The sequence below is a fragment of the Ascaphus truei genome, chromosome 6 (genome assembly GCF_040206685.1).
Source record: "Ascaphus truei isolate aAscTru1 chromosome 6, aAscTru1.hap1, whole genome shotgun sequence".
NCBI classification, from domain to species: Eukaryota; Metazoa; Chordata; class Amphibia; order Anura; family Ascaphidae; genus Ascaphus; species Ascaphus truei.
In genome coordinates, this window is record NC_134488.1 from 24889182 (window position 1) to 24901941 (window position 12760).

Sequence of the window (12760 nt, forward strand, 5' to 3'; positions counted from 1 at the left end):
ATTCACAGCTAAAACTTTATGAAGGGCCCCTGGTGGAGTGAAATTTTCTCAAATCAATCACTATGATGGCAATCCCTGATTCTCTATTTTGAACACCGTTCTTTTTGTTATTGTCCCCACCCAATAAAATCTTTACAGTGCTTCAGAAACATCTGCTTCTGATTTGTTGGCTTTGGGAAATAAAGCAATATTGCTGACATTTCCTCATTAGTACATAATGATTTTTGCTTCAATATTGTTCTAGGCAGAAATTGACAGAACTGTAAACAATGTACTCAATATTTTGCCAAGCACTTTGAAGTCCATTGTCTTTCTCAAAAATAGGTTAAGTTGGAAAAGCAGCGCTTAGATCCACAAAGGGACCAAGAGAAAGGTTTGGTTGTAATACAGGCTTCCCTGCTACATAATAGGGTCTCTGGGGTTGTCAGGTGGCTTCTCCAAAAACACTGGACACAATAGTGAAAGGCGTGACGCGCTCAAGACACACACACACAAAGCCCTCATACCTCCTTCTGCTCCATGCCATTTCCTCCTCTCCTTGGCCCCACCCCCAGGCTCATGAGATCTCCTTATGATTAGCTGCATTACCCAGCAGCAGCAAATCAAGATGTAGGAAGCTGCCCAGCCCCCTAGCAACAGCCATGCTCTGGGAAATCATGTGCTCCCCCTCCCTCCCCCTGCATCTGGAGAGGTAATACCCGACACATACATGTCCAGTATTACCTCTACTTTTTATTGGACAGTGTCCAAATACAGGACAGTCCGGTTCAATACTGGGCACCTGGTAACCATAGAGGTTTCCAAGTTGCAAACCCAGGGCAAACCAGCTGCTCCCGATTTACTAAGGATAGCCATTCCTGGTAACACCAATGGGATTTTCTTGTGCCATACATTTGGTGCAGTGTTTTTGCACCAGTTGTGCATCCAGGAGAACCTCTAAATCAGAGGTCCCCAACTCCAGTCCTCAAGGACCGCTAACAGTGCAGGATTTAAGGATAGCCTCTCAATAGCACAGGTGGCCCAATCATTTTGACTGAACCACCTGTGCTCTAGCAGGGATATCCATAAAACCTGCACTATTAGTGGGCCTTGAGGACTGGAGTTGGGGACCTCTGCTCTAAATGATTGAAGCTTTCCAAATGTAATAATTTATTTATATTATAAATAACCTCAAATGCCAAAAAGGCTACAGCATATATGGCTTAGTCAGGCAGTTCTACGGGCTACATTACAATAATATAACATGTACTGTATGGCTAATTTAGGGAGAATGGCCTGATGATAACAGAACTTCTGAAGGAGACCTAAGCAATAAAATACAGGGATAGGGACGAGAGCAAGTCCTCACCGCTGAATGGTTTAAAAGATGGATTAAGTAGTGTACAGAGCTTCTTTCTCTTAACTTCCCCGAAGAAAGGGCATGTGTGGCCTAAAATGTCATATTTTGTATGTTTCCCTGAAATAAATGGTGTTATAAGAAAGAAGCTCTGACCATGATACTCAATGTCTTGCCAGGATGCTCTAGAGTAGACCATGAGTCCATATACCATATTTGCCCGATTATAGGGCGACCCCAAAAATGAGGTGACCCTCTAATTTTAGCAGCAGAAAGAAAACTGTTTATACACACACACACACACACACACTCTCTGTGTCTCTCTCCGTGTCTGTCTCTCTCGATTTGAGCTTCCTGCCACAGCAACATGGCTGCTTCAGGACCCAAGGTGGAGCTTCCCCCGTTTCCCCCTCTTACCTCATACATTCGACTGCTGATTGGTTCGCAAAGTGGGCGGGGCCCTATTATAAGGCAAGTATGTATTTTTCAACTTAACTTTATGGGGGGGAAAAATTACCCCTTATAATCGGACAAAACCAGTATATGAGTGCTGTTCTCCATTGATATTTCTAAGTAGTGCACAACCTCACTCGTCCCTGCACATGATTGGTGGTAAGTGTGTCTCAGCTCTCACCGTCTGGAAGTTCTGAAGTTCCACTAGGGTCTTCTTGTCCACAATCACCGGCCCCTTCAGCTTGCAATGAAAAGCTTCATCCACCCTTCGGTAGGGAGAGAGGTCCTCAACAGGCAGAACTATGGGTGGCAGGTCGCTGGTGTGCACTGGATTGTCACCAGTCATTAACCGACGCTCTGTGGCCTCTGTAGGATAAAGAAAGAAGGGTTATCAACAGTGGGGGATTTCCCATTGAGCCCGGGTCTAGGGTGGCAAGATTTGCCGCGCTCTCGGGCTTATCGGGCCTGATGGGAAGGCACTTAGCTGTGGCGGCTGCCTCCTTGCTGCCGCCCTCCTTCTCTTTCCGAATTGCAGCGCTAAATGACACCATGGACGTCACCAATGTGATCCTATCCAACCAGATATCGCGGTAGCCACAGTGTCAGATTTCAAATTAGGCCCGGGCCTAGGGCGGCAAAATTTGGGGACGGCAAAAATGTCCGTCCCCACATAGAGATGCCGCACTCTGGGGCCTATTGGACATGATGGGAAGGCACTTACATGTGGTGGCCGCCTTCTTGCTGCCGCCCTCCTTCTCCATTCAAATCCCAGCGTCAAATGACGCCGCGGAGGTCACGTTAGTGACGTCACATGGCGCCAATGTGACATCACGACGTGAGATGTCCATGGCAACGTGGCGCCGTACGCCTTCACGTTGGTGACGTCAGCGGCGTCATTTGATAAATGGAGAAGGAGGGCGGCAGCAAGGAGGCGGCCTCCACATGTAAGTGCCATGGGGCATACACATAATAGTGTATATATGAACTATTAATATATAGTAAGACTAGACCTGTATACAGTTGGAGGATAGCAACTTGCCTCTAATAAGCCCTGATAACACCATAGGTGTAAATCCTCAGACTGGTGAGCTCCATATGGTCCGTAGAGCTCATGCACTCACATATTACATAAATAGTTACATACAAATGAGGACAGACATTCACAAACAGAGAGGCCTTGAGAGCCCTGCTCGTGAGAACTTACAGTCTAGAGGGAATGAGCGACAATGTTGAAACAAGAAGGTGAGGTGACTGCTTATTGTAGGATAAGGTGTGGTTCACGTTAGAATATAGCCCAGTCTGACAGCTTAAACCAGTAAGGTTTTAGGGGGAAGGGGGACATGGGGGAGGGGGGTTGTTACTTAGGGTAGAGATTGGTACAGCGACACAGCTGGTCCCAATGAGGTTGGAGTGGGAGGGGAGTTGGATGTTAGAGGTTTGGCGCGTAGGCTTCCTTGTAAAGGTGAGTTTTCAGTGAGTTTTTAAACATCTGAAAGCTGGGGGGGAGTCTGATGGTGCTTGGTAGGGAATTCCAGAGAGGGGGGACAGCACAGGAGAAGTCTTGCAGGAGAGAGGAAGAGGAGGTAATAAGGTGGGAGGAAATAAGATGCCTTAGGGGCGTGTAGGTATGTATTTGTGGATGAGAGCGGAGATGTCCAGGGGGCAGTGTGAGACCTTTGTATGTCATTACTATGGTTTTGAATTTGATTCTAGAGGCTATGGAAGCCAGTGTAGGGATATGCGTAGTGGAGCAGCAGAAGGAGAGCTGCGAGTCCTGTATGTATATATGTATGTATGTATGTATGTATGTATGTATGTATGTATGTATGTATGTATGTATGTATTGTATGTCTTTATTTATATAGTGCCATTAATGTACTTAGCGCTTCACAGCAGTAATACATGTGACAATCACATAAAATAAATAACAAATAATATAAATAAAACATAAAGGGGAGAAGTGCTTCAGACAGAAAAGTAACATTTAGGAAAGGAGTCCTTGCTCCAAAGAGCTTACAGAGTCCTGTAATCTGTAATGTTATTGGCACGGGCACATTAAAAAAAAAAGCTATATTAAAGTTGTATGATATGTATTCTGTGCAAAAAACTCAATAAAAATGTAAGTTATATAAAAAAAAAAAAGTTGTACTGTATACTGTATCTTAGCACCTATCTGTGCAATAGGATGCAGGTCCGTTTATTTGGCTGCTTTTGGGGTTCTTGTACTTACCTTTCAGCATTTGTTTGAACTCCTGCAGTAAGACCTCATGTGTAACCTCTGCTCCCGGAACTCCTGGAGGACCAGGAGGCCCCTGAGGTCCGGGTGGCCCTGGAGGTCCAGAGAGATCTCGCTGAGGAAACAACCAAAAAAAGGCACCATGAACAAGTCAGAAGCAGCAGCTCACAGCGACGTCTCTGACTAGGAACTAGTGTCTGTATTACCAAACCTCCGACAGGGACAATGCAGCACATGCAGTGGTGCAAAGACGAAGCATGATGTCACGCTGACAAGTCAAAGACGGCTCAATGGCAACATAGTGACACACAACAGTAACACATTCACATCACAATTATAATGGCATAGTGACAGTGATAAGGGAATACAGTGTGGTGTCACAATTAAATCCCAACAATAATACAGGCCAGTATGCTGTGTGCATGCGTAGCTCACAAAAGGTATTTCATAGGTTATCATTAGAAGGCAATATCTGTGCGGTTTCTGCACTATCGCACTTTAGTGAATAATACACTGGGTACCTTTAATATCCCAGAGCAGTAGCAACAAAAGATGACGCTGAGACACATATTCTTTACTTTTAATACTGCATCAAAGCCTGCAACCCACCACCATTGACCCTTTTGTTTTCACATACCAATATGCATTCTTCTCTTATCATAGAACTAATAAGTGGAGTTACAGAGGTGACCTATAACCCTGCCCATTACGTTGTGGCACATGGTCATATACTTTGCAAGAGTTACCATTCAGCGCCATGTGTGGGCCGTTATCACGGCCATTGCCACAAGTCACTTCTGTGGTCCATGACGCACGGACAACCATGACGCTAACGCAATAGAGACAAAGAAAATATAGGTACCAATTTCAAAAAACGATACCCGGAAATACTATAGTAACTTAATAAAAATACCACACGTGAGCACATTCACATCGCGGACAGGTCTGCCACCCAGCTTTTCCCCATGGTCTCTTAGCATACAATGCTTCCACTGCAGACAGGGATTCTGGGAAATGGTATGCAAATGAGCCCACAGCAATTTACAATTAAAGGTGCAATATTTGAACCACATACTGGTCTTAAGAGATCTGCTGCGATATAATATTTAGGGTTTTTTGGATAGGACACACTGGTTGCCCTTAGCGGGACATCACGGCACACAACAGTCATTAGAAGAAACGACACACACACACAAAAATGAACCAGGGATAATTCTTAGCGTGTTTTTTGATGTCTGTGTCTTTCTCACTAAGGGGGTTGGGAAAGGGATTTCATTTTTTGGTAGGGATTGTGGCTTTACGATGTAGCTATCACAACAATGGCAAAGCAATGCGGATCAAGAGAACACTTACTGCTCTATTAGGAGAGGTAATCTTGGGACAATTAAAAGTGAAGAAACAAGAAAAGACAGCATGATTCATACCATTGAAGTAATATTGAGAAAAATGGGTTGGAATGTACGTTATATCAAATAACCTTTTTGTTTTTAGTAAAGTAGGCACAATGGTTAATACAGTAGCTACCATTTACCACATCTCAGTACATAGCCTGTGGCTAAGAACTGTTCTCATCACACAAGTTGACACAATAGGCAGCGAGTATAAAGGTGCTTGATCCACTGCATACGGCTGTGAGCTCTCCAGGGCAGGGATTTCCTTTCCTATTGTCTGATTTCATGTTTGTTGCAGTTATTGTATTATAATCCTCTTTGTTGTGTTGTCTCTTTTGCAAAGTGCTAAACACAGTGTTGGCGCTTTCGCAATTTTTTTATATACATATATATATATATATATATATATATACATATATATACAATATATAATTAATATATATATAATATATATATATATATATATATATATATATATATATATATATATATATATATATATATATATATATATATATATATATATATATATATATATATGAGAAACCAATCACTAGAACCTGTAAAGTGTGCTAAAATGCTTGATGCAAATCTATGGCGGTTATGCACTAAAGCAGGGGTGGTTGGCTCTAGTCCTCAAGGGCCACCAACAGGTCAGGTTGTAAGGATATCCACGCTTCAGCACTTTTGGCTCAATTACCACTGATTGAGCCACCTGTGCTGAAGTAAGAATATCCTTACAACCTGACCTGTTGATGGCGCTTGAGGACTGGAGTTGCCCACTCCTGCATTAATGCAATTTTGGATCATAAAAAAAAAATATTTTGCTCCATTGCATCATTTGTGGTACAATTTGTAGCAAATATAAGAACCCATTTCTTATATCTGATGTTTATGGTTAGAAATTTATGGCACAATAACCTTAATGGGGTTTTGTTTAAACACTGTTTGAAGGGACAAAAAGGGATACAGAGGCATACAATTTGATACAAGTATGAAAGATTGAGAGCGCAAGGTGAGTAGCACCATGCAGCGCACCACTAGTGACAGCCCATGGCCCTCAATGGGAAAGAAAATTGCACCCAATCGTTTGGAAACGGAAAGGCACAGGCGGAGGAGGGGGGAGAGGTGTCAAGGTGACTGTATGGGTGTGCACCTCCTGCCTCAGATACGTGAAATATAGGGTGTGTGTGTAACCTAGCACAACTCTTGCACGTGACCATACAATTCATACAACATTCTTGTGACATGAATCACTGTGTCAGTATGATTCCTTTTGGTTGTAGAACACGACTCCAAACCAAAAGGAATGTAACAAAATGTATAATGCAACACTTATGTAAATTGTTCCCTAAAATTGAAAGTTCAGATGTTTGGGGAAATACTGATGCTGCAACCCCAAATTTCAGGATAACCACTCCTCCAACATCGCATAAAATCTTTTAGAAGAATATTAAATAGCAGTAAAGGAAGGCATTCAATGAATTAAATAAAACCAATGTAATTGCCTGGTGTATTGGTCTGCTTGTTATCAACCCGATTTAGGGACTCCGTCCTTCGCAATGGTAATCTCTCTGGACCCTTGGACGGAGAGAGAGCAGATGTAGTCCACCTAATGTGACCGCTGCTGGTGAACTGTTGGTCCCCTGGGTCGTACTTCAGTGGCGTCTCACTTCTGGACCCAGGGGACCAACACGTGCCCAGCAGCGGTCGCATCAAGTGGACTACATCTGCTCTCTCTCCGCTCAAGGGTCCGAAGAGACTACCACTGTGAAGGACGGATTCCCAGAATCGGGTTGATAACCAGCATTCCAATATACCAGGCAATAACATTGTTTTCATCTTATTCCTTCCTTTACTGCTATTTAATATTCATATAAAAGATTGTATGCAATGTTGCGCCCCTCTCCTTCCTTTTGATTTGATACATCTCATTATAATCTTGTGTCATGTAATTCCCTGAATCACAAGGTGAAGTCCTTGACACATTGATGCAAAGCGACGTAAGATCAACATTTTGCATTCATTTTGTCCCATAATTGCAAGTACGTAGAGCCCAATGAATAGAAAGATGATCTTATAGACACCAAGTGATAACTGTCGGGGGGATTATATCTGCACAGCAGTCAGCGAGTGCTCAATGTCTCCTGTAACTTACTAATTTCTTGTCCTTCCCTTTACACTTCTTTTTGGCGTTTGTCCCGTCATCGGGCCGGTGAACAAACCTCATCCAGGTTTTGCGAGGATCTGTAATTTCAGGATCTGGAGCCTCAGAAAGCTGCATGGGAAAAGCAAAAGAGATCCTTATGTTTAAACCATGCAAACTTTGAATCCTCAATGCCACACTAGAGCCATCTGTTTCATGTTATTTTACCACATACCAATATATATATATGTATATACAGTATATATATATATATATATATATAGTGGTAAAAAAAACATAATGATTGCCCAATGCACACGATGGTACTATCACAGAGACAAAAAATATCCATGACCTTGAATGATGTCTGTTCTTCAACTGCAATGTGATCTAATAACATACACATCAATGGGCTCCCGGCCTCATGTCCTGTCCGATGCTGAATGACACACTAACAGAGCCAGAGGGTACTTTCCAATGCACTTCCAACATAAAGTAGCACTGAGATTGAATTAGCTATCTTTCCAGAAGAAACTCTCTGTTCTTCCCACTTCCAAGATAGAGGGGCCAATAATCCATCAATTCTCACCCTCCACTTGGAAAATGTCTATCTGTAGCACTCAGATAGAAAGTACATTACATGTCTTTTTGGAGTCACTTTTCTCCATGGCAAATGATGGATGGATGAGACATACAAACCCAATTCGCTTGGCCATATCAATACGTCGACACTGTGAAAAATAGACGTATCCTCTTCAAACCTTCTTTCCTTGCAATTTCCCTGAATTAGCCCTAATTCCACCTGACCTCAGCAATCCAAACAACGTGCCACTGACTAATTTGCCTTCTTTACATCGTCGAACACTTCAAACCTGCCAAGTAGGTAGAGAAACTGCAAGAAAAGCTATCTGAGGTCCCAGAAGTAATGAAGTGTCTGTGGCAGCGCTCAAAATAATGAATTATGTCTTGGACGCCTAAATCTTGTTAATGAAAAACTGCCACAGAGAGGAAATACCTGAATGAAGGCGTGAAATCTTAACCCCTTCCCAGCTGTAGAAGACCAGGGAGTTGACGTAAGAGCCTATTTCAGGGATGAATGGAAGTAAATCTACATTTTAACCCAACTCCTATTCCCACTATCCATGAACCTTAAAAGAGTATCCGTGGCATGTTTAAAAAAATGTTTTAAATACAAGATTGAAACAGGGGGTCTCCGGAGCTGAACCCCTTTAATTTCAGCTCCGGGGAACCCCCTGCTTCCCGAGATACTTACTTCCAAAGGGAGGTGTCGGTATCTCCTGCAGTTTTCGACAGTTTAAAGCTCCCGTGTCACATGGGCCATTAGGAGGCCGCACCGGATGACGTCACGGCTTCTTATTGGACCGCAGGGAGCGGGAGCTTTGAAAATCGTCCATAATGTGAGCCCTGGAGTGGTTACCGGCACAAACTACCGAGGTATGTACCTCCGGAAGCAGGGGGTCCACAGAGCTGAAATTAATGGGGGTCAGCTCCGGAGACCCCCTGCATCTATCCTGCGCCACACAAAAAAAAATGAAAAAGAACGCCATGGATTACCTCTTTCAAATCCAATTGTGACAGTACATTGATACTGTTGTGAAGGACATTCCTTTTATAGCACCTAAAACTGACACTTCATGATGGCAACGGAATGCGGGGAACATTGGCCATCTTCCCCTTCCGAACATTGTTCTTTCTCCTCTTCCAAAAAATGTCAGCGGACACCTTTCACCAGATAATAGTCTGTAACGTTGTGCCTGCCTCCTTTGAAAAGGAGTGGATATAACGCAGTGAGGTTAGCAGGAGCTGGAGGCTGCTTTCCCCATTAGGGAAACGAGGGTGTGGTATGGAATTCGCCAGCCACACTTCAAACAGGATGCAATGAAACACAGCCATGAGAATAATGGTTATTGGGCAGGACTTCTGGGCTTGTAAAAGTCTATTTTATTTGTAATAATAAGGAAATGAACAATGATTTCTTTCAGTAAGGCAAGGGACAAAAACAAGACCAAGACTATGCTTATATAAACCACATGGAATATGCAATCTGTGCAGAATGGGTTTTGGCCACTTTTATACCTATCATAACTACGTAGCAACCCCTTATGTCCAGGTGAAGGTGCTTTTGAGCACCAAAACGTTGACTTTAATAAAGGGCAAACTTGAGTAAGCAAGTCTCTTTTTGTTGGATATTATCTTATCTTAGCATGATGCCATCGCCCTGTTGATGCAGCCAGCATGTTATAGTGACAGGTGTGCGTTCTTCATAAACATATATAGTTTGCACAAGCGACCAGTTCAACAATGCAGAATCAATAACCGTAGGGGAGTCCAAAATAATGGCATCGCTGCCGGTGAGTGGCTTCACTGACTCTGCCTTGTCCAAGGCTTTAATGTACACGTGTTACACAGCAGGCAAAGGCTCTAGGGAGCCAATGGAAAAGTGAGTAGGTGTGTTCATTTTGTTGTCACTAGCCAGAATCGGTGTCTGCAGTCCAACCACTATATGACATATGGTGTGAATGAAGCAAATTTAGGGGACATGCGGAAGTGATACACATGCACTCATTTTCCGCTACAGAATCATAAAATAAAAGTTGATCTAGTCTCCATATTTTGCTCTGATTTAGCAGCACTTCTGTCTGTATTTTTCCTTGGAGCTCCTGTAATCTCTCACACACTCCATATACTGTAGTAAAAGTGCACCGAGCACACTCTTGTCTCTTGTACCTCTGTCCTGTATAATTTCACCTGCATTATCTTCTTCGCTATATTCTGTCTGAATAGCGATCTATCAACTAAACAAGATGCACTGGGGGCCCTCAACACTCATGCCCATTTCTGAAGAACTTTCGTGCACTCTCAATTAAACAAATCTCAAATAGAAATATAGAGAACTATGTCTCAAGATCCAAAACATAGCAAACTCAGTATAAACATATGCTTAAATTCTCATTAGACTATACTTATCCTAATGGTATCAAGTATTAGTCTAAGGCCCTTAAAATAAAAGTAGACATAATAAGCATGATTTCAAGAAATGTTAGAAGCTACAGAATATAATGGGTTATGTTCTTTATAAATTGTTAATTAAATAATACATTAAATAGAACGTGCAACTGAAAGTTGATAAACATTTAAAAAGTGGCGATACTAGGTGATATATATATATACATATATATACATATATATATATATATATATATATATATATATATATATATATACTGTATATATGTAGTTGTATTCTTCAGGACATGTTGACCACTGGTAGCATGGTAATTTGCATCAATTTCAGCCGCTTCTGGAGACAAACAGTAATTTAATCCCCACCCAAATGCTGTTGCGAAGTCTGAATGACTGTTGGAAAGAGCCCCATTGCACAGTGATTATTTAATTACTATGGCATGCAGAAGTAGTCCCAGCTCTGGCTGGCTGAGCTCTTCTTTGTCTTGGCAGTTTCGTGCCGAGGCGCTAAGACAATGCTGCCAACTCAGGTGCTGTGCGAGTGCCAAAGCTCTCACAGACTGACCGGCAGCTAAATACACAGGAGTGTGGGAGAGGTGGCACACGGTAGTGTGTGCACACAGCAGTGATGTTTGGATCACTGAGGTTCATAAATACATTGATTAAGGCATTGCTCTGCTGGTGACACCTACTGGGGCTGGACAATATGACAGAAACATGTCCTGTGCTCCCTCCCACAGAGACAATACTTACATATTCAGTTACTTTCTCAGAGACATTGAAAGTGGGCGGCCATTACATTGGAGGTGCTGAATTCACTCCTGCTCACTGGTGGGTTTTTTTGCTTGTTTTTCTATTGGCAAAATGGTCGGTTGACTTTCCATGGCTACTATCGACCACCACAGGTCATTGCCATCAGCAAGCAGCACAAAACAAAGCAGGTGTCTGAGGCAGCCACTATACCTTTACCGAGTTATAAGACGTTCCCGACTTCTCATCATAGTGATAAAGTGCAACGGTCCTGCGCAAAATACAGCCAGGAACAAGTACTGTACATCTCAAGAGTCTAGAGAAAAATATCTGGGCACACTGGGTCGATAAGGTTGACAGGTGTTCAGTATTGAACCGGACTGCCCTGTATTTGGACACTGTCCAGTAAAAAATGAGAGGTAATACTGAACATGTATGTGACCGGTACTACCTCTCTGGATGTAGTGACCTGGCCGGTTTGGGGGACTGTGGGATTTCCCTGAGCAGGGAGAGAGCAGGGCTGTTGCTAGTGGGCTTGGTAACTTCCTCCATCCATTACCCAGAATCAGCCAATCAGGAAAAGGTGTCATCAGGAGCCTGGGGGTGTGGCTAAGGAGAGGAGGAAACAGCATGGAGCGGAGATGTGTGTGTGTGTGTGTGTGTGTGTGTGTGTGTGTGTGTGTGTGTGTGTGTGTGTGTGTGTGTGTGTGTGTGTGTGTCTCGAGCACATTGCACCTTTCATCACTGTGTCCAGTTGTTTTTGGAGAAGCCACCTGGCAACCCTAGGCACACAGGACATATATATGTATGTATGTATGTATGTATGTATGTATGTATGTATGTATGTATGACTATATTTATACAGCACCGACAATGTACACATTATAATAGGAGTAAATACATTACAAACAATGGGAATATGGGTAAATGAAAACATAAGGCTAAAGGGGACCCTGCCCCAAAGAGCTTACAATCTAAGTGATATGTGGGGAGACTTGCAGACACATTAGGGGTAAAAGTGCAGTGTTAGAAGTGCAGACGGGGGAGGTCACGTGCCCCCGGAGATCGTAGCGGGGGAGTAGAGCGTTTAATGAGATTGGATTTTCCGCTGGGGTTTGGATGTGGGAAGTGAAGGTGAATGACGAATATTGAGCGTTCCACTAGTAGGGAGAGATTAGGGATAAAGGTTAAAGCCGGGAGAGGGCTGTAGAGGTAATAGGTGCAAAGATGAGACGACCTTGGGTTGAGTGTAAGAGACGATTAAGGGTGGAACAAGAGATCAGAGTTGAGATATATGGTGGTGCAGTGGAGTGTAGGGCCTTAAAGCTGCAGTTCAAGCTGTCGTTTAAAAATAATAATAAAAAATGTCATTCAATATGTGCATCAATACAATCTGCACACTGACAAGTGATTAGCTAAATTGCTGATCGATCCGTTCTCCTGTAATTGATCGCTGAAATTCG

General features: G+C 42.9%; 2 protein-coding genes across 3 annotated transcripts in view; one reads left to right on the forward strand and one right to left on the reverse strand.

Annotated features, from left to right (window-relative positions):
• LOC142496764 (phospholipase A2 homolog otoconin-22-like) overlaps positions 1–12760 on the forward strand; it is a 399541-nt gene that overhangs the window by 144021 nt on the left and 242760 nt on the right.
• Positions 1–12760, reverse strand: part of C1QTNF12 (C1q and TNF related 12) — a 66931-nt gene that overhangs the window by 24371 nt on the left and 29800 nt on the right. For both annotated transcript variants that reach the window (XM_075603663.1, XM_075603662.1), the window contains 3 exons: positions 7575–7694; positions 4020–4140; positions 1971–2155 (listed from right to left, as the gene is read on the reverse strand). In XM_075603663.1, coding sequence (XP_075459778.1) covers positions 1971–2155; positions 4020–4140; positions 7575–7694 — 426 coding nt within the window. The remainder of the gene's footprint in view (positions 1–1970; positions 2156–4019; positions 4141–7574; positions 7695–12760) is intronic.